At 40.8% G+C, this 27,835-nt stretch overlaps 2 protein-coding genes and 1 long non-coding RNA gene across 6 annotated transcripts in view; 1 reads left to right on the top strand and 2 right to left on the bottom strand.

The window, feature by feature from the left end:
* LOC310687519 (putative RNA-binding protein Luc7-like 2) overlaps positions 1–14,973 on the bottom strand; it is a 28,088-nt gene extending 13,115 nt beyond the window's left edge. The window contains exons 1-3 of one of the 3 annotated variants that reach the window (XM_083462662.1): positions 14,794–14,973; positions 12,837–12,984; positions 3,154–3,248 (exon numbers count right to left, since the gene is read on the bottom strand). In XM_083462662.1, the coding sequence (XP_083318788.1) occupies positions 3,154–3,248; positions 12,837–12,984; positions 14,794–14,925 (375 nt within the window). In that variant the 5' untranslated portion in view covers positions 14,926–14,973. Of the gene's footprint in view, positions 1–3,153; positions 3,249–4,621; positions 4,693–10,664; positions 11,190–12,836; positions 12,985–14,793 lie in introns of those variants that run through there. The other 2 variants (XM_083462661.1, XM_083462660.1) reach the window with 2 other exon arrangements.
* LOC310687535 overlaps positions 1–27,835 on the top strand; it is a 43,309-nt gene that overhangs the window by 690 nt on the left and 14,784 nt on the right. Inside the window, exons 2-6 of the long non-coding RNA XR_014516456.1 lie at positions 14–6,240; positions 6,710–7,010; positions 7,079–9,419; positions 12,807–12,998; positions 23,135–27,298. This is a non-coding gene — a long non-coding RNA (uncharacterized lncRNA). The remainder of the gene's footprint in view (positions 1–13; positions 6,241–6,709; positions 7,011–7,078; positions 9,420–12,806; positions 12,999–23,134; positions 27,299–27,835) is intronic.
* UBN2 (ubinuclein 2) overlaps positions 18,639–27,835 on the bottom strand; it is a 50,614-nt gene continuing 41,417 nt past the window's right edge. Inside the window, exon 17 of one of the 2 annotated variants that reach the window (XM_083462647.1) lies at positions 18,639–27,262. In XM_083462647.1, the coding sequence (XP_083318773.1) occupies positions 27,213–27,262 (50 nt within the window). In that variant the 3' untranslated portion in view covers positions 18,639–27,212. The remainder of the gene's footprint in view (positions 27,263–27,835) is intronic. The other variant, XR_014516454.1, reaches the window with a different exon arrangement.

Here is a 27,835-nt window from a genome sequence, read left to right on the forward strand (position 1 = left end):
TTCTTAGACCAAGGTAAAGTTCTCAAACCAAGACACTATTTCCGGTTTTGTGGAGTTTGTAAACCAAATCATTCTTAAACCAGACTGTTCTTAAACCAAGGTACCATCAGGTTTGGATCCATACAAGCATAAGGTACTATGATGTATGCATGGGGGACAGAAAGAAATCAATTTTACCATCTAGCAGCAGCCCCTTGTGTCACATGGGGTGTTTTCCAGGATGCATGGAGACTGTCACTATAAGAAGAAATATTAAAAGTCCTGTATGTGACCAGAACTTTCAGTTCTGTAAATCCAAGGCCAGCATTAGAAGGTCAGTTATTGTAGATAAGGTGATTAATATGGGGTGGGAATGTCTACAAATTATCCCACTGTATGGAGCCCTCTCCTGCAAGTTTGAGAGGAGATTGTCCCTGAAGTCAGACACTGCAAATGCTTCCAAAGCACAGTGCAACAAGGATAAGCCCCCACCTGCCTCACTGAATTGTGTGGGTGACGGTATTTTGTCCCTGATATCATGCAGTGCTTTTGAGGCACTTTGAGCCTTTAAAAGCCAGCATTATGTCGGAGGTAAGATCTTGCCCTTTCTCCAAGCTGTGGGAGGGACAGTACTGGGGCAACTACAGATTTTCAGCTGTCCTGAAGTCAACTGAAACATTTGTAGTTCTCTGGTTGAAATGACATGCAGTAGGGTACCCTTACTTTAATACCGTTAGACAGAAAAGCCTACAACACATGTGGGAGGAAATGGGGAAGGACCACAGGAGAAATATATTTTGCTCCTAGATTATCTGATAATGAAGGATATAAAATGATAAAATCTTTGAAGTGTAAATAAAAATTCAATGCCACTCTTTTCCTTACTCAAACACCATTTGCTCCTATGCCATCAGATTTGCTTTTCTTGTTTGCCTTGTGGAGTACAGTACTTGCCACAGAACTTGGGATGCTGGGAGGCTGATGGGACCCTGAAGGTCTGCCTATCTAAGGCAACTAATGTTTTAACAAACCATACCTATTTTGGCCTTTAGACAAACATGAGGGGGGGGGGAGAGCTTTTAACAACAGAGCTTGGCTGACCACTAAAGCGTCTGAGGCAGCATTCAGTAGTTTGAAAAGCCTACTCTGGAATTATCTTTAATGAATAGTGGGTTAAAAATCTTCAAAATAAAAACAGACAAACAGGAATACTCTCTTTCCCCTTCTCAACTGGGCTACTTAATGTGTGGTGGGAGAAGCAAGTTCCTCTGGTTTTTCTTCATTTTTCTTCCTCTCTTACCCTTTTCTTGTGTCCCCATCCCACTCTGTGGTCCTAATAGTTACCTTATTATACTTTCTCAGATCCACCCTCACAGGGAAAAAATGTCCCCTACATAAAAAGGCAGCAAGTTAGGCTATGCTAGAACCTTTCTCCTATACACATAGGTTTTTATGTGCAGTGAGTTCTAGGATGAGAGACTCAATTATGCCCCAGATCTGCAGTCTAAAGTATGTTATAAAGTAAAAATGTTCCTAAAAGATCACTGGTAACTCAATGTTAAATATCAATTTGTGTGTGATGAGGGCAGTGGGGAAATGTAGCTTAGAAGTGAATATTTCATTATCAAGTTATAAGCACATTCACACTGACAAATCTAGATTATTGATCTTTTATCTTTTTATCTAACCAGTTATCACACCAAAATTAAGGTTTAGCTCCTGATAAAGCAGCAATGAAGGAACTAGTGCTTAAGAGACACTACCTTAATTTTGCAACTAAGTTTCTAACAGATTTCTACCAGCTTGCATCAAATATCCTGTATTGCTGGGGATTGGACTAGATGACCCTTGGGGTCTCTTCCAACTCTATGATTAGTATTTGTTCTTTCCATCCTCTTAGGAGTTCTATAACATCACTCAGCTATCTTATGAATTTTTCTTTTTAAAGGAAGCTTTATTTGAACCCCTGCTTATCAGAGAGTATTCATTGTGACCAACCTTCAAGATGATGAAGAACAGCAGCAAAAAAGAATTTGTGCTGCATGTATATTTCCTGTAGCTCAAGGATTCAGACTGAACTGAGAAATTTGGAATTAGGTTTGCATTGGTCTTAACTTAGTTCAGGGATGGCCAAGTGGTAGTCTGCAGACTGGATCTAGTCGCTAAAGTAATTTTATCTGGCCCCAGGTAAATGAAGGTATGGTTTATGTTTCTTACAAGTGATACTACGGACAAAAAGAAGAACGTTTTAAGACAATATACATTTTAATGCGAATGCTCTTGCTATGCTTATTTTTAGATGCTACCAATTTTGCTACAGGACCCAACAATCCGCAAAGCATGTCCCTAGATTGCTGTCTGGAAAACAACGCAGGCTCCGAGAATACAAAGTCAGACACCTCCAATTTAGGCACTCATGCAAAATTCTTTCATTCAGAGTAAGGAAAGATCAAATGAGTAGAAGCACAAATGCCTAAGAGGGTTCATAATTAAAAGCTGCTTTGATTCATTCAACATCATGATCCTACTTCCAACTGATAAAATTAGACATAAGCATGATTACAAAGTGCATTCATTTCTTGTTGACAGTGAAAATATATTTGGAAATCTGGACAGAAACTGGAAAGAGATGGTTAGAACTCATATTTTACAAATACAGTGGAAAGGTGACTTAACATGGCAAACTAGCAACACGAATAATTCAGTACAGCAAGATAAGAAAGCAGAGATTCTGTAAGAAAGCAAGTAAATTGGGTCTAGCAGATCAATTAATATTCCAGAGGAGGCGGCAGATCAAAATATTTTACCATCATGAGAACAGTTCTGAGGGGTTTTGGGTGGGGAGGTGATGTTATTTTGATCTGCCTCCAGTTTTATAACATGTTTTGATTCAAAATTCAACACTGTATTAGTTTCTGCTGCAATCATTTCAAAAGACATAATCATCAATAGGGATTTCATTTCTACAATATCTTAATTAATCATTCTCATAATTTATGTAAATGTGTGTGTACATCAGTAACAAGAAATGCCATAAACTGGTCTGACACCTCTACATATTTTCAGACAAACTGGGACCTGAAATTGCTAAAACCTGTATGGTTAATACTTAATGCTATTTTTGCAGCAAAGGAAAATGTATCTCCAAAGTATAAAATAAAATGAAATACGCACTGTTCCAGAGAGGACATCATGAGGGCAGCAGTTGAGAAGATGACTTTTGCACACTCTGTCATCACTGAATTTGATTCGCTGGCGGGTAGTATCCCCTGTAACACATAAACAGACATTTCTGATTAGGCACATAATGTTCTAAAACCAGTGTAGTTTCACTTTTGTTCTTCATTTCACACACACAAAATATTAGAATCTGAAGAACTGATACTATTTTAACCTTGGTAATTACATGTGGTAATTATTTTATGTACCACACAATACTCAAATAATGCAAGAAAGCTAAAAACAGGACTATATGGAATGAGAACTGCCTCAAAAATACAAGTACATATGCAACAGATTTTTATTCCTGCTCATGTGGACAGCACTTGGCATTAGTATGAACAGCCTTACAAGCATTTACAATACATTTATTGAGTGTCTACTGGTTGCCAGCAGCCATTTCTTCAAGACATCATTCACAGCAACCTACTTTGGCAGGTTCAAACATACTGAAGAGTTTTTATAAACCTAGAACACTGGAAAAAATAAAATTCTCCCTAGCAGCATTAAGACAGCTAAAACCCCATAAGCTGAACACACTGCATCTACATTAATGACAAACAGAGTTCTATAAACACAAACACGTCAGCCTGCTTACCACACACTGAAGTCCAATTGCAACTCTAATCAATCACATCTGTGAACAAGGTTGGAAATATTAGGTCTAAATGGAAAACTCAACACCTGGCTACTGATTTATTTTCCTTCAAGAAAAGGGACAGTGGAATAATTACTATTTCAGATTTGAATATGAGGTCCCCGCAAAAGGTATTTCCAGTTTAAAGATGCAGCAGCAGTTATACAACTCAAGTTATTCAAGTGTTTGTTTGTTTTTAGTTTACCCCTTAAATTATAATTATGTATAATGAAAACCTACTGGTGAATTACTGAAGCAGAGGAGAGCTGCTGGGAAAATGGTACGTTTGCAACTTCATCCCAACCTCATTCACCTCAGAGGATATAGAAGCTTGCTATTATAAAAGTAATCACTATCCTATTTCAATCAACTTGAAATAGGCAACTTTAAGTGCATCTATGCAGTGGTTCTACACTCAAAATTCTAGACTTCATAATTCCAGTATGTTTTTCCAGTTTTAGCTATCTGCCCTTTGCAGAACTCAAATGTAGCATTTTCATATGGGTTCTATTCCACTTAAACATTTGTTTCAGAAATAAAGTGGATAATTAGATTAGTAATTCACAAATTAGAATGGCTTCAAAGTAGTTCAACAATAGGTTTTCAGAAGCTAAGTCTATAAATTTAACCATTTTATACTAATGAAAATTTAGAGCTGTCTTTAAGTCATGCCTGCTACTGCAGAAGATTTGAGGAACTGATATGTTTTCCCCTCTTTCTCTTTTTAAAGACACAAGTCGTTGTTCCACATTAATTAACACATCTGAAAAGTTAGCAATAACTCACGGCTCGGCGAATGCGGGGCCTTTCTGACACTCCCTTGCAGAATGAAGTAGGCAGGCATAGATACATTGAACCTTTATAAATAAAACAAGGGGCCAGATTGTTCAGTTTGTATATAATAAACTCTGCCAGCATTTTCATTACAGCATCTAGAAATACATGTTGAATGTAAAGAATGGTGGGAAACCTGACTAATTTTGTGCCTGGTAGCAATGTGTCAGCCTGTTATTCAGGGGAGTTTAGTGAAAAATAGCCTCCTATGAACTATGACTGGAAAAATATTTTAACTCCTAGGTGTCTATGTTTTGTTTATTCCCTCCTCTTTCCTCCAGACGGCCCAGAAAGCAAATGATATGATGTTGGCTCAAAAACACTGATTCTGATGCCTAGAATTTGAAGTATTTTTTCCAGACTTGCTAGTAAATATAACTGTTTCCATAAGAAAGTCTAGTTTTTCCCATTACTGCAACTTGTATCAAAATGCAAATCATTACATATGAGTAAACTCTTTAATGACAGACTTGCCAAATTTTAAACAAACTAAAAACAGAATGTTGCTCAGCTATTTAAAATACAATTTTAGATAAAATCTGATTGCTGTACTCCAGCACCCCTAATAATTTTGGAGTGAAAAGGAATAATCTTCTACTAATCTACTGCTATACGTTACAACGTTCTCATGAAGAGGTTTATTCTTGCAATTGTAGCAATGAATATATGTGATCACAAAACCCTGAGTTCATCTTTAGAAACAGCAGCTTCCTTTTTTTCCAAGGTCTCTGGCCCAAACCATATTTCCATATACTACTTGGTAGAGATGGAAGCAATTAATTATATGACATCTCATTTAGGAAAAGCCTGTGAGGATAACTGTTACATATCCAAATTACACCTTTTGTGGATATTAAAACTCAGCTCCCTCTAAAAATTAAATTATTCATAATCCACCAGATCTTAACTCAGTGGGGGCCATCATATACCAAAAGCAAAAACCAGATTTCATTTTCACTACAACTCTAAGTATAACCAATGTAAGTATTAAATCAGGTTAGGCCGTAGTAAATATATCTAAGTTACACAGTCATTTTAAATATGCTTTGTGTATTTTCTTCTTCAGATTACATTTTAAACTATTCAGTATTATTATGGATATTCAATATCTGAACAAGTATGACCTTAAGAGGATATCCACAATTATATTTTAATCATCTCAACTTTTTGATAATTACTATTTTCAGACTGACCAATAACTTTTCCTCCTCCATTCCTATTTCTAGAAATACAATACTAATATTAGTGGAATCCCTTCTATTTAAGGGATCCTATATAGTTCAGAGATGCTAATCAGTTACAAGTTGATAAAACAATGCAATAAACCGACAGTTCAGAGTTCACGAACAAGCTTTATCGGTACAGCTGTACCTTGTTTTGCGACTGGGATTCGTTCCGGAGCCCCAGCCACTAACAAAAAAGGACGCAGGGCAAAGCGCCGCGTCTGCGCATGCGCACGGAACGGTTTGCACTTCTGCGCATGCGCGAGTGGCAAACCCGGAAGTAACCCATTCCGGTACTTGCGGGTTTGCAACGGACGTTCGCCGGAATGGACGCTAGATGAGGCGGACGTTCACGGAGGTATAGTGGTGCCTCGCAAGACGAAAAGAATCCGTTCTGTGATTCTCTTCGTCTAGCGGTTTTTTCGTCTTGCGAAGCAAGCCCATTGACAGATTAAGTGGATTAGCACTATTAGCGGCTTATCTGCTGATCGCATCAGCTGATAAGCGGCTTAGCAGCTTAGAAAAAGGGGGGGAGGAAAAAAAACCTGCAGGAACTCGCAAGGCATTGTCGTCTTGCGAAGCAAGCCCATAGGAGATTCGTTTTGCGAAGCACCTCCAAAACGGAAAACCCTTTCGTCTAGCGGGTTTTCCGTCTTGCGAGGCATTCGTCTTGCAGGGCACCACTGTATTACTGTACTGCATTGTAACTATTGGGATTCTGTAGATACAGTGTTATAAGCATCTCCATAGAAGGATACAATGACACAGGTTAACTTTAAAATGTAGCTTAACAAAGCAACTTCAAAATGCTATGCAGCAAATATGCAGAATGGCAATTAAGCAGTTCACCAAGTTTTACCCTGATGGCCACCATTCAAAATTTCATTCTGCATTTAATGTGCCAATTTTTCCTTCATGGATGAACCTTCTGAAAATGTATACTGAAGAAAGGGTATACATTAGTAGACAAAAGCTGCAGTGAAAAGGTCAGGAGGCCAAAGCTCAGAATGAGCTCAGGCTTGCAAGAAAGGTTAATAATAATGATGATTCTTTGGCTGTGTTTGAAACAAGAATAAGCAAGTAGTAGGTTCTCTGCATGAAGAAGACAAAGCAGCCAAGTAATTTCGTTGTCCCCGAGAGGGGGCAATGACAATAAAGATATTATTATTATTATTATTATTAAAAGGCAGAACTGTTCAATATCTACTTTGCCTGTCTTCACCCAAGAGGAGAGCAGTGCCCAACCCGATGATACCAGAATTAATGATGTAAGGAGGAAGCTGCAGCCCAAGATAGGAAAAAAGTGGTAAGGGAACACCTAGATACTTTAAAATGAATTCAAATCTCCAGGGCCTGGCAAACTGCACCCAAGGGTACTAAAGGAGCTTGTGGGTGTAATCACAGAGCCTCTATCTATAATCTTTGTGAACTTTTTGAGAGAAGGCAAGGTCCCTGAAGACTGGAGGCGGGCAAATATTGTACCCATCTTAAAATGGAGAAAAAAAGACCCAGGTAACTAATGATCAGTGAGTTTGACAACACCAGGAAAGGTTCTGGAACAGATAAACAGTCAGGCTGTGACCACTTAGAAAAGGATGCTATGATTACTAAGACTCAGCATGGGTTTCTCAAAAATAAGTCATGCCAGACAAGTCTCATTTTCTTTCTTGATGGTGTTACAAGCTTGGTGGATTAGGAGAAGGCTGTGGACATAGTGTTATCTTGATTTCAGTAAGGCTTTTTGCCAAAGCACCCCATGACATTCTTGCAGAGAAGCTGGTAAAATGTGGGCTGGATGAAGTTACTGTTAGGTGGATTTGTAATGGGTTGACTGAACCAAAAGAGTGCTCATAAAGAGTACCTCATCATGCTGGGAAAAAGCGACAAGTGGAGTGCTGCAGGGTTCTATCCTGGGCCCGCTGTTGTACATCTTTATAAATGACTTGAATTAATTGATTGAGAGGAGGCTCATAAAATTTGCAGATGACATCAAATTGGGAGGGGTAGCTAATGCCGCCTAAGACAGAATCGGGATTCAAAAAGACCCTAACAGGTTGGAGAACTGGGTCAAAACAAACAAAAGGAATTTTAATAAGGACAAATATAAGGTTCTACACTTAGGTAGGAAGAACCAGCAGCACCAATATAATATAGGGGACAACTGGCTTGCCAGTAACACTTGTGAAAAGGATCTAGGGGTTAACTTTAGTCAACCATGTGATGCAACAACAAAAACCTAATGCCATTCTAGGCTGCATCAACAGAAATCTAGTGTCCCAATCAAAGGAAGTCACAGTACTGCTCTGTTCTGCCTTAATCAGACCACATCTGGAGTACTGTGTCCACTTCTGGGCACCACAATTTAAGGACACTGACAAGCTGCAACATGTGTAGAGGGCGACCAAGATGATAAAGGATCTGGAAACCAAGCATTATGAGGAACTGCTGAAGGAGTTGGGTATGTTTAGCCTGGTAAAGAGTCAACAGAGGAGATTTAATAGTCATCTTCAAATATCTAAAAGGCCGTCACATGGAAGATGGGGCAAGCTTGTTTTCTCCTGCCCTGGAGGCTAGGACCCAAGGCAATCAATTCAAGTTACAAGAAAGGAGATTCTGACTAAGCACTGGGAAGAACGTTTTGATGGTAAGAGCTCTTCAACAGCATCCATTGCCCTTAAAAAGTTTCTGCATAAAAAACACAGCCAGCATGTGTGAAAGTTGACCAAGAACAAATCCCCTGCTCTGAAAGAGACAAAAAGTAAAACACATAGGTTTTAAATGAGAAAGTTCTCTCACCTGATCAAGCAACAGCATAACTACATAATTTATTTTAGTCTAAAAGAAACCACCTCTGAACTTTTGTGTAGAGCATAAATATTCACTTCCACACTTAGCATCCCAACTCCAAGTCCACAGTTTGGTGACATTTGTTATTGTCCGTGTACAATGGGATGACCTGCCTTCGGCCATACATGAAGCAACAATCAATTGCTTCAGGAGACTTGTTAAAACCTATGTCTTTGCCCAGACATTTCCTGGCCCATGATCTCAGACCCTGTATTTTATTTGTGTGAATTTCCTGAATTCTTGTTTTAATATTTTTAATATTTTGTTAGTACTGTTTTATTGGATTTCTGTTGTATTATCGTTCTTAAGTTTTACAATGCTTACAGCTCAGCTTTCCATTAAACAAACAAAATAAAAAATTGAAAAAGCATAGGAAAAGCAACCAAGCTATAAAAATATAAATTTGAAAAATTAATAAAGCTCTCAGCCTTGCTTCTTGCCCAAGACTTGCTTGGTGTGCCAGCTCTGAAACTGGTAGGAATGCTCTCACGATCTAACTTCTCACAAAAGCCTTCCCACCATGCCCATATATGGGGGGTGTACTGTAATGTGATGCTATTCCAATTTTACTGAAGTGGATAGGGGCTCATATGGACATACATACTTTAAAAGACTGCCAGGAGAAGCTCATCATCATTTCCCCAAGGACAAAAGACATTATAGCTGATTTAGATGAAACGGTAAGAAAGACTCATAGAATCCTAGATTGAACAAGCTGCCTATGCAAGTTGTTGAATCACTTTAAGTATCTTTAAAAGACTGAATATGTATCAATATCTACTTTTAATATAGCAATACATTCACTGCTCAACATTTTCCCTTCCTCAATAACCTATTGTGTGCCTGGAATAATAACTTTTTCAGTAAGGACTAATATTTGCTCACTAATGGATGAATGCTTTGAATTCTATTCAAATCTATGAACAGGCCACTAGAATATTTGCTTACTCCTGCTGCTGCTTTTACTATGAGACATGTGGTCAAAACAGCCCCTTTTCAAAGAATGTACTTCTAAGGTGTTTTATTTCAGGTACCATTGATTTTCAAAGTGAAATTAAAAGGAAAAAGCTAGAAACAAACGAACTCCCCAGGAGAGCCAATGTGGTGTTGTGGATAGAGTTGGACTAGGACCTGAGACACGAGGGTTCAAATCCTGACTCAGCCACAATGCTCACTTGGTTACCTTGAGCCAGCCACTGTTTCAAAGACTAACCTACCTCACAGGGCTGTTGTATGAATGGAAAGGGTGGTGGGAACCATGTATGGTATCTTAAGCTCCTTGGAAGGAAAGGTGGGATACAAATACAATATATAATAAAATACATAAATGCAGAATTTTTAACAGATCCAGACAATTCCTAAAATTTCTATTTAAAAAATGCTTCTCTGCAATGTTAGTTATACAGGATTGACTTGAAATGCTGGTTTGGGTCAGATCTCCAGTAGGCAAAACATATATGACAGTTACAGTGACCGAAATGACCTGATGCTCCCCCTACCCCGGTCAGAATAAGGTGTACTGCTGTTTCACTGATGAGCCAAAATGAAGAGTGGAGCGGGGAATTTAATAATTAACTAGTGCAGCCCATATCCTTTTGAGTACTTCACTGCCAACGTTGCCCCTGCGTGCGTTGCAGACCAAAGAGGCGCCCTTCTTCGCAGTAGGATGCGTCCCTCTCCCGCTCCCTGCACATCCGCATCGGCATACACACGTCCCTCTTACAAATCGTAGTGGCGGCTCCCGAGCGGGGGCCTCTCACCCTGCCTTAAGCCCCGCCCATGAAGGGGAGGAGAAAGGATCCGCGGCGCAGGACCTGCCAATCATCGCAGTAGGCCTTTCCTGCTCCTTCTGCTCTCCTTCCCCGCGACCGAGGGGGACGCGCCCCCGCCCTCTCCGAGCCTGACTAGCAGGCAATCATTCTTACCGTCCCGGGAGGTGCCCATAAGCTGGTCCAGCATCGCGCGCATTTGGGCCTGTGCCGACATCCTGAAAGCGCGCGGGACCCGGCAGGGCCGGCCGAGTCCGAATAAGCCCCGCCCACAGCGGCCTAGAAGATGTCGAAGCCGACGCCGCGGTCGCTTCGCCCAGGGGCGAGCTCAAGCGCACCGTCTCTCTCTCTCACACGCTCTCCTCCTCCGAGGCCGGCGCAGCCGAAGCGTCGCCTCTTCTTACGGGAAAGGGAAGCGGGTAACCGCCTCGTGCTCGTCGGTATCTGAGGGCCGCCAGTCCCCCCCCCGCGCGCTCACTCCTCTCTCGCTTGCCTCGCTAGGCGCGCGCGCGCAGCCTGGCAGTAACGGACATCCTTGCGCGCGCGCGCGCTCCCGCCTTCCCCGACTATTTGTATCGCTCTGATTGGCTAAACCAGGCGCTCGTCGAGCCTGCGACGTCAGGCGTTCTCGCTCCTGCCGTCTCGCCTTCGGGTCGCCGCTTGAGCTGATTGGAGGCGACACCCGTAGCCTCTTTCTGTGACGTTTCGTCCTTTGAATCAGACGAGCGTCAGCGGCCTAGCAGATGTTCTTAAAGAGAAAACGACTCCTTTGGCCACAGCGTTGAAGGAAGCTCACCTTCCTCTCCACCTCGTGAAACTTCAAAAGGTCCTTTTCGTAGCCAAACCACTGGCCACAGTTTAGAGGTGATAATAGCTGCATCGTTTTTGAATAGGGTGGCTAGAGGGTGTACATCACTTGACATAAACCAAGAAGTCCCAGTTTTAAATTCCCACTAACCCTGCGCCTGTTACTGTCTTTGAGCATATCCTTCACAGGGCTATGGTCTGAAACTGTAGGCCACTCTAAGCTTCTTGAAAGATAGATGGAATAAAAATAAATAAGAAGTTTAGATTCGTCACCAGTTGCATATTACATGGTACTAGTTGTGCAGTTCAATATATGGGTGCATCTAGTATATAGATCAGCTCCTGTTTTCAGTTTATGGATATATTCAAGTGAACCATCCATTCTTACTTTGATGGATGAATTTCACTTTGCTGCAGCCTGGGGATGGGCAAGGTGCTTGGCAGAGCGTAGCCAACTGCCTTGCACATTATGCACCTTGGCTATTAGCACTGAAAGAGGCAATTGTGAGACCTCTAAAGACTTCTTCTGTTGACATACCCCCCCAATGAAAACAATGCATGGTCTTTCAGTGATTGCCATACAAATCCACCCACCCTTCTGGATCTACAGTGGTACCTTGGTTCCCGAACGGCTTAGTTGCCGAACAAATCAGCTCTGAAACGCCGCAAACACTGAAGTGTTCCAGTTTGCTAACATTTTTCGGAAGCCAAACATCCGAAGCGGCTTCCGCGGCTTCCAATTGATTGCAGGAAGCTCCTAAAGCCAATTGGAAGCAGTGCCATGGCTTTCTAACGGTTTTGGGAGTTGAACAGACTCCTGGAATGGATTACGTTCAAGAACCACTGTATTTCAATTAACGGCCATCTTTTTAGCGGATACAATTTACCGTACTTACACAGTCTTTCTAAAAGTAAGCAATAGTAAGTTTGTAGTTTTTATAACTGATGCTTTATCATATCATATAATGTTAGCTTTTAACTGTTGATTTTGAATTGGCTAGTTGCAAGGTGGTTGACATTTAAACTATTTAAATTATCAATTTCCAAGGTAGCTTTGATTGCACATTTACAGTGCGTGTTTACTTTGAAGTAAGTTCTGGCTTCACTGTGGCTTACTCTCAGGTAAGCGTGGAAAGGATTGCACCCCAAATTAGTATTTCTTAACTCAATGGATCAAAGAAAATCCTGGTTGGGAAAACAGCTGAGTCTTCATCATATGCACTTTGCAGTCTGTATAGTTAACACTTTGTTATGGCAGTGCAGGCAGGCTGAAAGGGAAGATGGAATAAGCAACCAAATATATGTATCAGAAAGTTGACCGTACTTTATCACATTTAAGGGCACTGCAAATTTCCAGTCAAGAGTCCTATATTTCATACAAGCATTTTTATTTGAACAAATGTGTCTCTTCAAAAATAAAACTCAATATAGCATTCTCAGGAAGTAAGAACAAATCTTGTTATATTCATGGCTCCCATCCTTTCCCTCCAGGCTGTTGTGGCAGTTTAAGGCCTACAAGACCAGCTGCTTCCTCTAGTGACCGCTCTCCTTTGCCATGATATTCCTTATGCAATGCTAAGTGTTCTCGGACACTACGCAGAAGACAGAGATAGGTGGCAGCCTGGAAATGTAGGTCATGCTGGGCCCTGCATAATTTTTCACTGGTTACCTGCAGACAGAGAGGTAGGTGAACATAAGAACCTCATAAATATATATCTATGCATTCTTATTAGAATCCCATCAAGCTGTGAAATTTGCTAGATCAAGATACATTTTAATTTGATCAGATTATTATGGCCAAGCTAAACAAGATTATCAGTTTAGACTAGAATGCCAGCTATGACTCTACCCAGAAAGAGATGGCCTAACACATCTCTAGTAACCTCCAGATATCACTGCATTTAACAGTAATCTATATGGAGTTGCTTTTGAAAAAAAGTTCAGAAATTGCAGTTAATACACTTAGCCATAGACAATTGTTGGCATCTGTCTATCTCTAGAGCAGCGGTTTTCAACCAGTGTGCCGTGGCATCCTGGGGTGCCTTGAATGATGTTCAGGGGTGTCACGGGCAAGACTGGCCTCTGTCTCTCTTTTCTTCTCTCCCTCCTCTGATGCCCTCTTGCATCTCTGCCTACCAAAAGCTTGCACAGCTGTTTGTTGCAGCCCTGGCTACAAGCTCCACAGGCGAATGGCGCCTTGGGCTGGCCAGGGGGTGCTAGTTGCCAGGAGCTGATGTGGCCTTGGAGTAAGCAAGCAAGCAGTTGAGGGAGCCCAGCCAGTCCTCCAGCCCTTGCTGTTGGGAATGAACAGATAAGTCCCAGGCCCCTGTGGGACAGTTTGATGAGGTACTTCTCTTTGGAGCAAGGGGGAGCAGCTCAAGAGACCAGGGACAGCAGCAGTGGCTGCCCAGAGGACTCCCAAGGAGAGGGGAGAGGACAGGAGGCTGAGAGAACACTCCACAAGGGAGGGTGTTCGAAAAAGCGTGAAAGGCTGCCAGCTCTGCAGGCGAGGGGTGACATAACTGAGCTCCTGAGCCCCATAGGAGTGCCACTCCTGTAGTTGGTCAAGGGAGCCATGGACTCAAAAAGGTTGAAAACCTCTGCTCTAGAGACACTGGAGTGTGCCTCCAGGGGTACCACTATGTTAGTAGCACCAAAGTGACCTTCCCGGGGCACAAGCCTGAGCAATGTGTACATAAGTCCTGGGCTGACCAGACAAGACCTGCCTCTCGGCCTTGCTGATGTCCAAATGAAGTCCAAATGAAAGCAGAGCAATATGTCTGGCGCCAGCTTGACTACAGGAGTTGCCAGAAGAAGGGGTAGAAGGCACCATCCAGCCATCTTAGGGACTCCACTCCAGATTGGTGTAGGTAGGGTTTACTTCTTAGCCTTTTTTTCTCCTGAAGATGTCCCACAAGGCAGTTGGTACTGATTTTTCCTCAGGGTTTACTCCCAAAGCCTTTCTCATGAATGTTGATAGTTGCAAAGTGGCTGAGGTTTAAGATCAGAGTTTTCCTTCTCCTAGATGGGCCCTCTTACCAGACTGGCAAGCCCATTTGTCCCTCACTTCCCTCTACACCATGTGCAGAGACAGCCTTCTTTACCACTGGACCCCCTATTGGTCTCATTCGCTCAAATTGCTTTATATCAAGATGATTTTCTTAGCTGATAAAAGCTGGGAGCAGACATCAAAAAGAGGGTTGGTATATAAACCAAAGCTGTTTGGGTGCAGTGTACTGGATCTAACAACTTGAACTGGACCCATAAAACCGCAGGGAGAGGATAGCGGAGACCCTAAGGCACGAAATGCACTCTTATAATTTTATGAAAAGACTAGACGCTATGGTTATTCACAGCAGCCGCGCGCAGCGTGCATTACCGTAACCTAGAAGGTCGACATTATAAACGACATTACGGGACACACATTCTGTTTACACAGCGACCCCACAGCCGTGCCGACTCCTCCTCACCAACGTACCCGGTGGGCGCGGAAGGCTTCCTTCAGATATTGGTAAGCCTCCGTCTCCCGGTAGGAGCGGCCGCCTTGCACATAGCGGAGCTCGCGCAGCAGACCGCGGAAAGTACGGAGAGGCGAACCCAGCGCCGCCATCTTGGCCAAACACTTCGGTTCCTCTCAGCCAATGAAACGCCGCAGCCCGTTCCAGGTTCAGCCAATAAGATCAGCCGACGGGGGAACGCGGAACAGCTCCTTTCGCCCGCCCTGCAGGGACGGCTAACAGAGCCGAGATCAACCGAACTCAGTGAGCTGCGTGGGCGTCGCGGCAGCCTCGTGCTTAAGTTCGGGGCCGAGGCGTGACGTGGGGGAGCGAAATGAGCAGGCAGGGCGCGAGGAAACAACGGCTGTTGGACTCAAACTTCCGAACGCGTGGGCGTGGCCAGGATTTATGTGTGGGGGGAGGGGGCAGAACCGAGATCTCTGCGATGTAATTCGTCAGTTAAGTGTTTCTATGTATTTCCTCGATTTGGGGGGAAGCACCCCCCGCGCCCCGCTACACCCATGCCTGAAATCTCCGGCCGGGCACGGCGGGAATTGTAGTTCCACAACGGCCTGAGGAAGGCTGGTTTTCCCAGCACAGAAGGCTTCCCTTTCAGAGGTGCCTTGACAGCCAGGCTCTTCCACCGCCAGCCTTACCTGCAAATAGACTCCCAATAGTGGTCAGCCCTGGTGGGTCCCAGAAAGTGTTCAAAGGCGCCATAAAGGCTTAGCTGCACATTCGTGGCGTAAACCTGTTATGAAGCGGGCTGGGGTCCACCACATTTTATGCCATAAATGTGCTAAGTCTCCGTGTGCTGAAGACGAGGGCTGTGAAATGATTAGTTTTACTGCGGAAAGGCTGTGTGAAATGAACACGCCGCACGAAAGCTACGCACAGTGCCAAAGTTACTCATAAGTAGTATCGAGAGAGTCAGCAGAATATTACTACTCTGCGTGTCGCTCACGTTACCGTTAGTATAACTGTAGTTAATACCTTTCGCGCCTTACTCCGACCACCGCGCTGAGAGGAAGCGTAATTCTTCAAACAGCATCAAAATGCAAACTGAATAACAGAGGAGTAGAAAGGGTGGAAAAAACTTCACCCCAGATGGGACTCGAACCCACAATCCCTGGCTTAGGAGGCCAATGCCTTATCCATTAGGCCACTGGGGCTAACACAGTTTTAAGTCTTCCAATCCTGTTATTGTACCTAACATCGCATTTTTCGTAGACAGGTCCCACCCCTTCCATATACGTCGCAGGTTGCTCATCCGGCAACACTGTGACGTTTGCATGCCGGACGTTAACCCCACATATTTCTAGACACACGAAGGCGCCCATAGAGCTAAGTAAGGGCTCTCTGCATTGCGAAGGAACTCCGCCCCACCCGCCTTCTCTTGACTTTCGGAGTAAGAGTGCTGGAATTATAAAGGAATCAGTGTGAGAATAATAAAAAAGTAGGGCAAGGCTACAGGCTTTTTTTGTGGCAGTGCTTTGAAGTTTGAAGTAACTCTGCTCTCTTCACTCAAAAACCCTTCTTCGTTCATAGGAGGTGCTTTTCTCCATAACTGGCTTTTAAGGGAGAAAGCGGAGTGGTTTGGTTTAAGTTAAAGGCCATTCGCCTCTTGCTGAATGCAGAATGGAGACCGGGAAGAGCAAGGGTGTTAAACACTAAGGTTTATGTGCTTGTTTCGTTCATACATAAACATATTTACAAAGAATATGCATATAACAGCCTTTGCATGTTTATTCAGAGGTAAGCCATCACAGTATTTTTCTTCCAAGATAAATTTAACAGAGCTTTAGAAACACATTGCTTTTCTTTCCTAGTTATTTGCTCACCTACCATCCTTGTAGATCACTGCAGATGGTGACAGCAGTCACGAAATTAAAAGACGCCTGCTCCTTGGGAGAAAGGCGATGGCAAACCTAGACAGCGTCTTAAAAAGCAGAGACATCACCTTGCCAACAAAGGTCCGTATACCGGTAGTTAAAGCCATCGTTTTCCCAGTAGTGATGTATGGAAGTGAGAGCTGGACCATCAAGAAGGCTGATCGCCGAAGAATTGATGCTTTTGAAGTATGGTGCTGGAGTAGACTCTTGAGAGTCCCAAGGACTGCAAGAAGATCAAACGCATCCATTCTTAAGGAAATCAGCCCTGAGTGCTCACTGGAAGGACAGATCGTGAAGCTGAGGCTCCAATACTTTGGCCACCTTATGAGAAGAGAAGACTCCCTGGAAAAGACCCTTATGTTGGGAAAGATGGAGGGCACAAGGAGAAGGGGACGACAGAGGACGAGATGGTTGGACAGTGTTCTCGAAGCTACCAGCATGAGTTTGACCAAACTGCGGGAGGCAGTGGAAGACAGGAGTGCCTGGCGTGCTCTGGTCCATGGAGTCACGAAGAGTCAGACACGACAAAACAACAACCACCACCACCATCCTTGTAAAATGCACCACTGTTTTAAAATGCTTGCAAAATATCATGCATCCCTTTTTTCATTAGCACAGTTCTGCTAATAATTCCTCCAGCTTCCAAATTTGCCTACAAGGTGGCTTTTTAAAAACTATTCAACAGTTTATTAAGGGATGCTTTACATATTACAGTATTTCCAATTCACAACAATCCTGTCACCTGAGTAAATAGTGTATGGCAGCTCTACAATGGGCAATAAATATCAGCAGTTTATCAGTTCTATCGGAACTGGTTGTATATGAAAAAGCTCTAATAGTGTTTCTGTGTACAATTACTTCTGCGCAACTGAAGTACAGTATTAGGAAAAAGAGTAACAGTAACATGACATTATAATGCAGTAACATGACAATATAATGTATCCCATGCCTGGATTACAAGCAGTCTTTTCCCATCTTAGGTTGGAATCCTCCATGGTGAGGTCTGACCTGAACAGTCATGTATGCCTTAGTAACATCTGGATTAGACTACTGCAAGGTGCTATTGTGAGGGTGCCTGTGCAGTATTCAAAAGCCTCAATGGGAACAAAATTAAAATTAATACAAAAGAAATCTGCCAAAGGCACTGGCAGTTAATGCTGGTGTACTGTCTTCCTCATTAGCTCCCAATCCATTTGCAGGACCAATTGAATGTATTGGTAAAAAGGTAAAGGTAAAGGACCCCTGACAGTTAAGTCCAGTCACGAACGACTCTGGGGTTGCGGCGCTCATCTCACTTTACTGGCCAAGGGAGCCAGCATTTGTCCACACAGAGTTTTTCCAGGTCATGTGGCTAGCATGTGAAACCAGAGCAGCACACGGAAACGCCATTTACCTTCCCGCCGGAGCAGCCCCTATTTATCTACTTGCACTTTGATGTGCTTTCGAACTGCTAGGTTGACAGGAGCTGGGACCGAACAACAGGAGCTCACCCTGTCACGGGGATTCAAACCGCCAACCTTCCGATCGGCAAGCCCTAGGGCTCAGTGCTTTAGACCCTAACCTGCCTGTGTCCAGGATAGCTTCTAGTTGAATCTACCTGCTCTCTTGCATTCTTAGCCAAGGTGCTGCTTCACATGCCACTGTTACGAGAGCGCATTTTTGACAACTGGACCTAGACTGAGGATTTTTCTTCACATGTAGTTTTGACAACACACAACCCTCTTCTTGCTTCTGTAAATATATTTTTTGTGATCATTTGGGGATCAGTTATATTAGTTTTTGCTTTGATATTTTGTGTTTTCATTGTACTCTAAATCATATTGTCCTCCCTACACTGTTAGTTTTGTTGGGTTTAAAAAATGCATTATTTGATAGCAACATTGCATGTTTTAATGGCTTCAAATACATAAATAAATAGCAGAAGACAGATGGGCTTATATGTACATTCCTCTTTATTTAATACAGCACAGACACATGACACATACAAAAGGGGGGAAAAACACTCATGAAGGCCCTGCCATAGTTAAGAACAGGAACACTTACACTCAATTGAACAAGGCTCCCACTTCAGATCAGATATCTGCTAGCTAACTACAGATGCATTCTTAGAGGAAGTCTGTTGCAAAAAAAAATAAAAATCTGCACCCTGTTTGGAAGTGTGAAAACTGGGAATTCCTGGACTTCAGAGGCAGGCATGCCATGAAGAAAATTGCTTGCTTCTGACATCAAGCAATTTTGGTTCTGGAACAAATATATATTATTCAATATGTTATTGTTCAGGTCCAAACCATGATATAGTGTGCTAGGAGTAAAAGTATTTGCTTCCCAGATAAATAGCATTTTAAAAATTGAGCAAACCTTAACGTACACTTAGAACTGGGGCAGGCAATTGTGACAGCAGCTTTCCCTTTTTCCTACTCCAGTTTTAGATGGATAGTAAGCAAGCACCAGTTCTAGTGAGGAGCCTTACATACTTAAAAAAAGAACAAAAATACAAAAAGGAGGGCGATAGGGGTATTTACAAAATTCATGGCTGGTACAGTACATCATTTAAGACACACTATGCTACAATCTTTCAGGTCCTGAGATTATTACAAAAAAGTTAATTCAAATATTGTGTTCAGATTCGGTTTGAGAGAGGAGGAAAAGATAAAATCATTTACGCCACGTCAGTAGAACACATCTCCCTAAAAAGCAAAACCAAAAGCAGTTGGCACCAGTTATCAAGTAGCTGTGTTTGGCTACTCAAGCCCCCTTCTCTAAGAGAAGCCATTTATATTTGTTGCATGGAGTACATTATCACATGGAAGATGTTTTAGGAGAGTATTCTCCCCACATGAAGCCAAAGGTTTCCCCTTCAGTTACATAAAAACTCCAGTTCTAACTAGTAAAGTAAGCCTACATGTGGAACCTAGAACACAGTTACTGCTTTAGATGTGTTTGCCAAGTATGGTTTATTACAGCACCACTACTTGATAAGGAAGCTTGTTACATTAAGGAGGGGTATACAAACTAGTAATTTTTAAAAACTACTCATGTGCCAATTTTGTCAAGTAGCTAACCATGTAGAAGTTTCCTCACTTTGTATAACCTCTTCTATTAAAATGTATAGCCAACTGAGCTAGGTATTAAAAGCTTACTTCTCCCCCAAGTGAATGTTAATAGGTGAAGAAAACACACACACACGATTCAGCAGAAAGGTTAGAACTGCTAGCCTTTAAACTTCAAAGCTCTACTGATGATTGATTCCCTTTATTAGGAAATGCATTTTAGTCTTTTGTTCCAGAATAATTTCTGCTCAATGCTCTGAATTTATAATGACACAGGCACTCACTTATAATAAACATATTGTGACCTAGAAAATATCAACGGATGAAATGTAATGTTTAGGTCTGAATGTGCTAAGAGGGGGAAAGGGGGAGAGCTAGTTTATAATGCTAAAAATTCAACGCTGCTCAGCAGGTTTGAGGTCAAGTTAAGCTTATTTTAAAGTAACGTAAGTATAATTGAGTTTTTGCTTGCTTGCTAGCAGTCCAAATACTCTAAAGCTTAGAATCTACCTCCAACACTGAGAATGAATGACAAAAGTGCACCAGTTGCAACATCAGGGAGTTTAGTCAGGCAATTATTTAAACCACAGAAGGTCCAACACTGAAATGTGCAAGAGGAGGCAGAAAAGTATCAGGATTCTAACTTGACTTACATTTAGAGGAGGGTCTATCTAGAGGAAGAGTTAGTTAAAATGTCCAACTGACATTTCTCTGTGTACAGGTGAGGTATTCATTCACTTGCAGATTTATCAAGTTCTGTTTGCTGATGGTAATGAAGGATATTTCTCCCATAGTTACGTGTTTCATGTCTGCATATTTGATAATGTCAATCAAGGCATTACATCATCAGATTTTAATATCGTTCTTAAAGCCATGAAGTTTCTTCATGACACTAGCTTTGAACTGGTGAAAGTCTTTCTGCTTTTTATCTAGTTTAATTTCCATGTTACAAAAATATTTCTGTAGTATACACATTCAAAAAGCTATATCTTGTTTCTTTGGGTAAACGTCACACCAGCATGGGAAATGTATATGTGCTACTGAATGATAAGTCTAGTTATATGCATAGTTTATTTTACTGCCTACTGAATCAAACTAAGGCCTTGTAGAGAGAAGGGAAAGGCTGAAAACAAAGACCATCCCTGCCCCCCTGTGCTGAAAACCAGTTGCTTCTAAATAAACATTGAGTGCCATGCCTACCATTTAGCTTCCTCTGAATTTGCTTGTTTCTGCCAATTTATGTTTTATGTCAGGAAAGAGCATACCCAGTTGTTATCTTTGCTGCTAAATGTCAGCACAGCAAGTGAAAAATCCTCAGTCCTTAAAAAGGTGAAAAATAATTGAATGTCGTGTACACTATTTAACTGTCTACAATAGGAATGGGTGAAGGCTTCAGAAAATTATTTGTTATATGGAACAAAGACACTCTTATCCTGCACAAGAACTGCTCCACAATGCAACATTTATTGTAAGATAAAACTAGAGAACCCTGGTTTTCTGCTGTGCCAAACGAAAGGATAATTCAATTAGGGAAAAGAACTGAAAATGGTCTAAACATGGAGCTTGCGTTTCCTGGAGCGAGTGAGTTGAATGGTTCCTTAGCTTAATCTCAAAGCTCTTTTAAAACTTCAACCACCCAAAAATTGGTGGGAGCTGTAAAAAGGCAAAATTGAGCAAAAGGGTCCTGAGAAGTGGATTCAGAGAAGAGTAAGGGCAATTTCTGCACTGTTACACTGATTCCACACCGTCACATTTCCCTAATACTTCCACCCATAGAAAATGACACATTTTGGGGTTCTTTGATGAAGTTATGTTTAGAGCAAGCTCATTTTTTCCTAAATGTAAGTTCCTTAAAGCTTAATTTTAGGCCATAGCTCAGGCTTCAAACAAACAAGGGCATGGCAGTCTCTCTCTTCCCTCCCAATTAGAACATTCCTTGCTAAATGGAAGTTTGGTCAAACCCCTTTTTTGACTAGAGGTAGAACAATCTTCTCCCATATTTGCACTGGAATTAGGAAGAAACTAACTCACTACATAGATAATATCTCCCTTAGCCACAATGAGCCACCTTCACCTAAACAGGTATAGCAGTATTCAGCACTGAGTGCCCAACCATTGATTCAGAATTATTTTGACAGAACTTAGATTTGTTTTCGAGATAGTAAAACCTTGTTAAAGAATACACTGTTAAAGAAAATCCAGATTATTTTTTTACAAATATATAACAAGCTTTAAAATGCACATTTACTTATTCTGATTGCTAGGTTGCATTTTTACTATTCTCACAGTTCATTAATTTACAGTAATAGGCGTCATAAAAATATTGACATTAAGTGAAATCCTGTTGTAATTCTTTGCTTGAAACTAGTTTGCTACTCTTTAATTTAGCAAATTTGCTACTTAATTGCAAGATTCTTGTGTGACTAATTCTGACACAGATTTTTAGATATGTATCTGAGCAACACAGGGAAGCTCAATGTGCATGGGAAACAGTCACTTTAAGTAGGAATATTTAGTCACTACTGTCACCAGATAGCTGCCTAGAGATCCAAAAAACAGGTTCCTCAGATGGAGTAGAACAATATGAAAAGGATTCTACCTTTTTAGCCAGCACTTTTTGTGCTGCCAGAACTGAAATTAACCTTGCTAGTTTGATTTAAGAAATACGAATTCTTGATACAATTTCTAAAACTTGTGGAAATTTGTTCAGTGCTTCTTCTTCTTCTTCTTTTTTTGCTAAGAATGTTATATTTTGTTGAGAATTGTGTCACACTTTAGGAATACCAGTTCAAGTTTATTCAATATTTATACCACTATCAGACTAGCACTATTATACTAAAATTTAATATGCAACCTGAAACTCCAGTGAGAATAGTTCAGCCCATTTCCAACTAACCACTTATTTCCTTACAGTTGCTCAAATACACCTAATTACCATACTCTCACCTGTGTCTGTGTTCACCTTTGTAAGTAAACATTAATGCTACAGAAAACATATGAAACATTAGGGCTGTCGGGAATACTGCCATGTGTGAAAGCAAGCACCTAATAATGAATGCCATAATACAGCAGTGATAACAATACACACACTAATTACAGAAGGGAAAAGTCATTTTAACAGCATAAAGTCATATTGGCAGGTTCAAGGTTCTTCCAAATACCTCCTAGCACTTTAGGACCTCTGAGTATACTTTTTGAGGAAAGTTGGGAACAAAAAAGAAAAGGCACTTAACCAAAGGACAAAGGCCTGAATCAAGTAAGTTGGAGTGATCACACTATTCAGAGACAGAACCAAATTATATAAAAACTTTTACACGTTGCCATAAAATTAAATTGCATAAAATGTTGATCAGTTGTTTACCTTTGTGTTTAGTTTTTAGAAAATAGAAAAAGCAAGCAATTCTACAATGACCAACACTGGAAGAGACCTGGGTGAAAACCTTCCAAAGCTTAGCCTGACTGCAGGCTTTGCTTCTTCCCTGCAATACTATCCTGAAAAGTCCCAAAATAAAAAAATAAGCACAGTCACTATATCTGTTGCCAATGCACTCCAATAAATCAAGACATTCTAATCTTCCCGTGGGCAACCAACTCTAAAACAAATCTGTAAACTAGATTTAAATTTACTTATAAATATAGCCAAAAGTTCTTTCCACGAATGTAGCAGCAAACATAAGACAGTTGGGAGCATTAAGAGACTATCTGTCAGATGATTATGGTTCCGTATAACTGATGGTAGCTTCGGAATTGCAGAATCTTTACTTTTGTACCAAGTGGAGAGGCTATGCAGAGGTTGGATTAGACTGCTAAAAATGGAAAGAAGTGTCATCTTGCTTGTCTACCCCACTTCCAGCCTATACTACTGGATAAATTAAAAGTCACTTCTTATTTAATAAAACAGATGTCAAACCCACAGCACCCACACCTGGGACTTTGACAAAATTCCCAACCATCTTCCGGGAGACAAGCAGCTATAAAAGTCTGAACAAAAAGGAGTAATTTAAACCATCAACTTTTATCTTAAGGTCGGAGGAGAACAATATATTGTTAAGACAACTGACGTTTTTGCATCTTGTAGTTCAATGCCTGTATCCTTTATCTAGATTTTGGATAAATTCCAGATAACCTGGAAATTGCTAGTGTGTTCCCATAAGGTTAAGCACACATAGCAGAAGGCATAATTTAAATAATATTCAATTTCCAAACCTGTACTTGAAAATTATTGCTTGTATTTGAGGCTCAGAGTGAGCTTGCCATTTTAGTTCCTGGTTCAGCTCAGCTGCCCAGAATAACAGCTTTGACTTATTGCTTGTGAATACTGAGGGGGTTAGGACAAGAGCAACTTGAATTCCCGAAGACCTTTAAAAAATCACACAACTAAATGGAATCTTACTATGCAGGAAGTTCATCAATTTAAACCGCATTAGAATGCTATTTATCCTCTTTCTAGCCAATTCATTAGATCCAACTATTCAGCTCATGTGCCTAGATATCTTTTTATTTTTATTTTTTAAAAAATGCTGCACTTCACTGTGTTGAGTCATTCCAATATCTTTTCCCCCCTTTACTGTGCACACAGTGCAGAGTTGGCATCCATCATTATTTTACTGGTGTCACAATGTCTTCTGATACTTACAGATGGCTGTTTTTGAAACTTGATCGTCTGAGAGTTCACATTGTATGCCCAGCTTATTCCTGTTTGACTTTTTTGTGGCGGGATGAATGACTGTGTAGTCTGACCAATCAACTCATTCACTGATGTAATATATTATTAGAATACGCATGAGCTATACTGAAGGGGCAGGCAATTTGTGCTATTTTGTTCTAAAGGAGGAAATTTCATTTTTCAGTAGCTTAACCATGGACTAAAATTTTGCTTTATAAATACAGAAGAGCTTAAAAGGGAAAAAGTGACATAAATGAATTGTCTGGTACAATATTTCTATCCATGATAAACACCTGGAAGCAAAAAACTAAGTCTGCCAGAAAAACATTTGACCGCCATACTTTCTCCTACTGCATATTAGAATGAACAGAGGGGGGAAAGGAATATTGCCTGCCTAAGATTTAGTGTTCATAATAAGATCCGCAAAGGCAGACTCATCACATGCCAAATTCTCACTAAATTCCTTCTAGTTAAGCCAATGTAACCTCACATTTGATGGTATTTTACTGAAAATACATTTCTATCTCACTCAAGCAATAACTGCATTTATTACTTTTATTTTTCTCAATGTAGTCACACTTTCAAGATACATTAAAAAAGGATTCAAAACATACTTAATTTGCAATGCAGGCTTTAAATTGCTACAAGGGAAAGCCAACACTATAATAACAAGCTTGCAGAGAATGTAAGATTTTGTATGTTTATGCATGGAATATATGCTGTGGTGAACAAGGAAGTTTTTACTTTTATCTCAAGGGTCAGCAAAATGAGTAAGAGAAGAAAATATACCAGTTAATAGTTTGGGGACTCTAAGGTTTGGGGGAATGAACCAGCCAAATATATTCTGAACCAAGTATGGCAAGTTTGTAGTCCCTTCTACCAAACTACAAGAAATATCTTAGAAAAGTCTTTTGTTTACCTTGCATTTGGTAAAATTCAATATTTAACTGAGTTTTTTATCTCGTGATATGGTGCAAAGTTCTTTATTAGTGGGCTCAACCCAACATTCAGTTACTGTATTTATATTATATATTATTTAAATATATGTATATTTTTACATATAGAATTAGTGTGAAATCTAAATTAGTAAATATAACATATCTGGCTTTCTAAGATGAAGGAACATACCTGGAAACAAAAAAAGTGTCTGGTAGAAGGCAGCAGCAAGTGTGATCTAGGCCACTATACAATAAAGCTATACAGGTATGTGGGTAGAACACTATGAAGAGCCAAAGATTTCTCTGAAGTTTTAATGCAGCCACTCATACTGTTCAACAGACAAGCTGCTTGTCTGCTTAAACTGTAGCTTGACCAATTTGCAGTTGAAGTTTCAAAGAAACCCCCAGCTATACATGTTCTCCTGCATGCGCATATACCTTTATTGGAGAATGGCCTTCATTTTCAGATTACTTAGATTTTTCAGTTTTTTCAGGCTAGAACTGGTCAAAATGTTTTAATAAGATTTAAGTGAGAGAAAATAGATACTTTTTACAGAAGAGCACAATGTCTCATGCCTTCTTGATTTTTCTTAACAAAATTATATTTTGATCCAAATATTCCTTCTGTAATAATTACGAAGTGCAATACAAGATTTGCCTCCCCAACATCTAACATATTGCTATCAAAAACTGAATGTCAGCAAAGACGTTGTGTCCCTATGCAACAAGGGGGTCAGGTTTTATACCTCCTAGCTATGCAGGTATTAGGAATGCTGGAGGTACATATTTTAAGCCAAGGCTGAAGGCACCTCAACTACTCTTTGGAGAAGGCTTTGAACAGTACTGAGAAAAGCAAGATTCTGTACAAAAGCAAGCTACATGTAGTTATTGTGAGCTGGAAATCAATACAGTGTGAGACTTTTTAGAGCTATTACAAGAGGGAGAAGAACCAGAGACAAGACTTTCTTCAAAAAGGATCAAAACTGGAGATTTCTGGATTATGTTTATGAAAAATAAGGCAACTCTGAAGTACTACAGCTAGATTAAGGGCAGGAAAAGACTTTCTTCAGAAGATACTGAAAGCAAGATCTGGTCTGATGAAGCCAAGTAAGTTCTCATTTTATATTTGAGTATATGAAGTTAAATTGAAGAATGGTTACAGAACACCCTCCGACTTCTCCCTTCCTCCCATCGTGAGAGGGGAAAAACTCTACCCTGGTCAATGACATTACCTATGGTGAACAATCCTCCCCGTCTGTAATCTTTAGGCTCTTCAAAGAGATAGTGACAAAATGGCCTTAGCTTGGTGTGGAGAAAATACTTTCTTCCTTGCTTTTTCTACATAATCACAATTTCTGCTTTATATGCCACATTATCCAAAGCTGTACAGAATGTTCCTAACTGGCATATACTGTAGGCTTCCCTGGAGACAACAGGTGTATGGCCTCACTTGCATGATGGATAGAGATGTCTATTTTAGCTTCCTTTCACAGATCCACTATCAGATATCAGCCTGAAAGAAGGTTTGTGCTGCTGTAGGTTTGACAACTGAACCTATTTGGCCAAACCTTTCTGAGCTATTCAGAAAGGATAAAAGGCTTTGGGAATTCACTAGGAGATATCAAACTATGAACCATTTTTACATGAACACTTTCCTCCTTTTCCTTCTCTCTTTGATCAAGTATTCTTTTCTTTTTCTTCTTCTCCTCCTCCTCCTCCTCACCACAGTGCTTGGAATCAGAATATGTAAACATTGACAGAAACAGCAGCTCTGTGTCCGCGTAAGCACTTTCCCAACTGGTCAGTCTCCATCAGCAAAGCAGAACCACATTAACTCCCTTGCTCATCAGGACATCACTGGGTTTTCCTCTGTAACTTAGTGTCCCCTTTACTTTGGCCTCCATCTGGAATTTGAAGATGAAAGGGGGGATTCATATAAGGTAAATTGTCTTATTATGTAAATTACTCTCACGAAATGTATGTTATATGATGGAATCTGCATTCCCACTTGGCAGCCTTTACAACGAAAACAATTTTCATGCAACACTTTTATGGAATTCATTGCCATGCTACGTGGTACATTCCAGTAGTACAGTTGGATGCAAAGACAAAACTTAGCAAGTAGGCAAATACTAAGAGGCCTAGCCATGCCAGATATGCCAGTATCCCTGCACTTGACTCCAGAAGCAAGAATGTGGGAGATAGGTTAACTGGTCTGCTTCATTGAAATTCCACTCCAATTCTTTCTGAGAAATATTTATTTGAGAAAAATGCCTTATGAAAGAGCTCAGTTCACTTATTTTATATATGCAGTGACAGATAATCAAAGTAGGTGAAAACCCAAAATTCATCCCAAGTTGAGAATTCTCCTTGAGATGTAGAGATAAACAGGCCCTCAAGCAATCTCAGAAGCCATTGTTAGGTCCTAGTGTTTTCTGGAGTACTTCTGGCAGCTGCCATAATGGAAATGTTGGAAA

This window comes from Podarcis liolepis (assembly GCF_965112155.1).
Source record: "Podarcis liolepis genome assembly, chromosome: 10".
NCBI classification, from domain to species: Eukaryota; Metazoa; Chordata; class Lepidosauria; order Squamata; family Lacertidae; genus Podarcis; species Podarcis liolepis.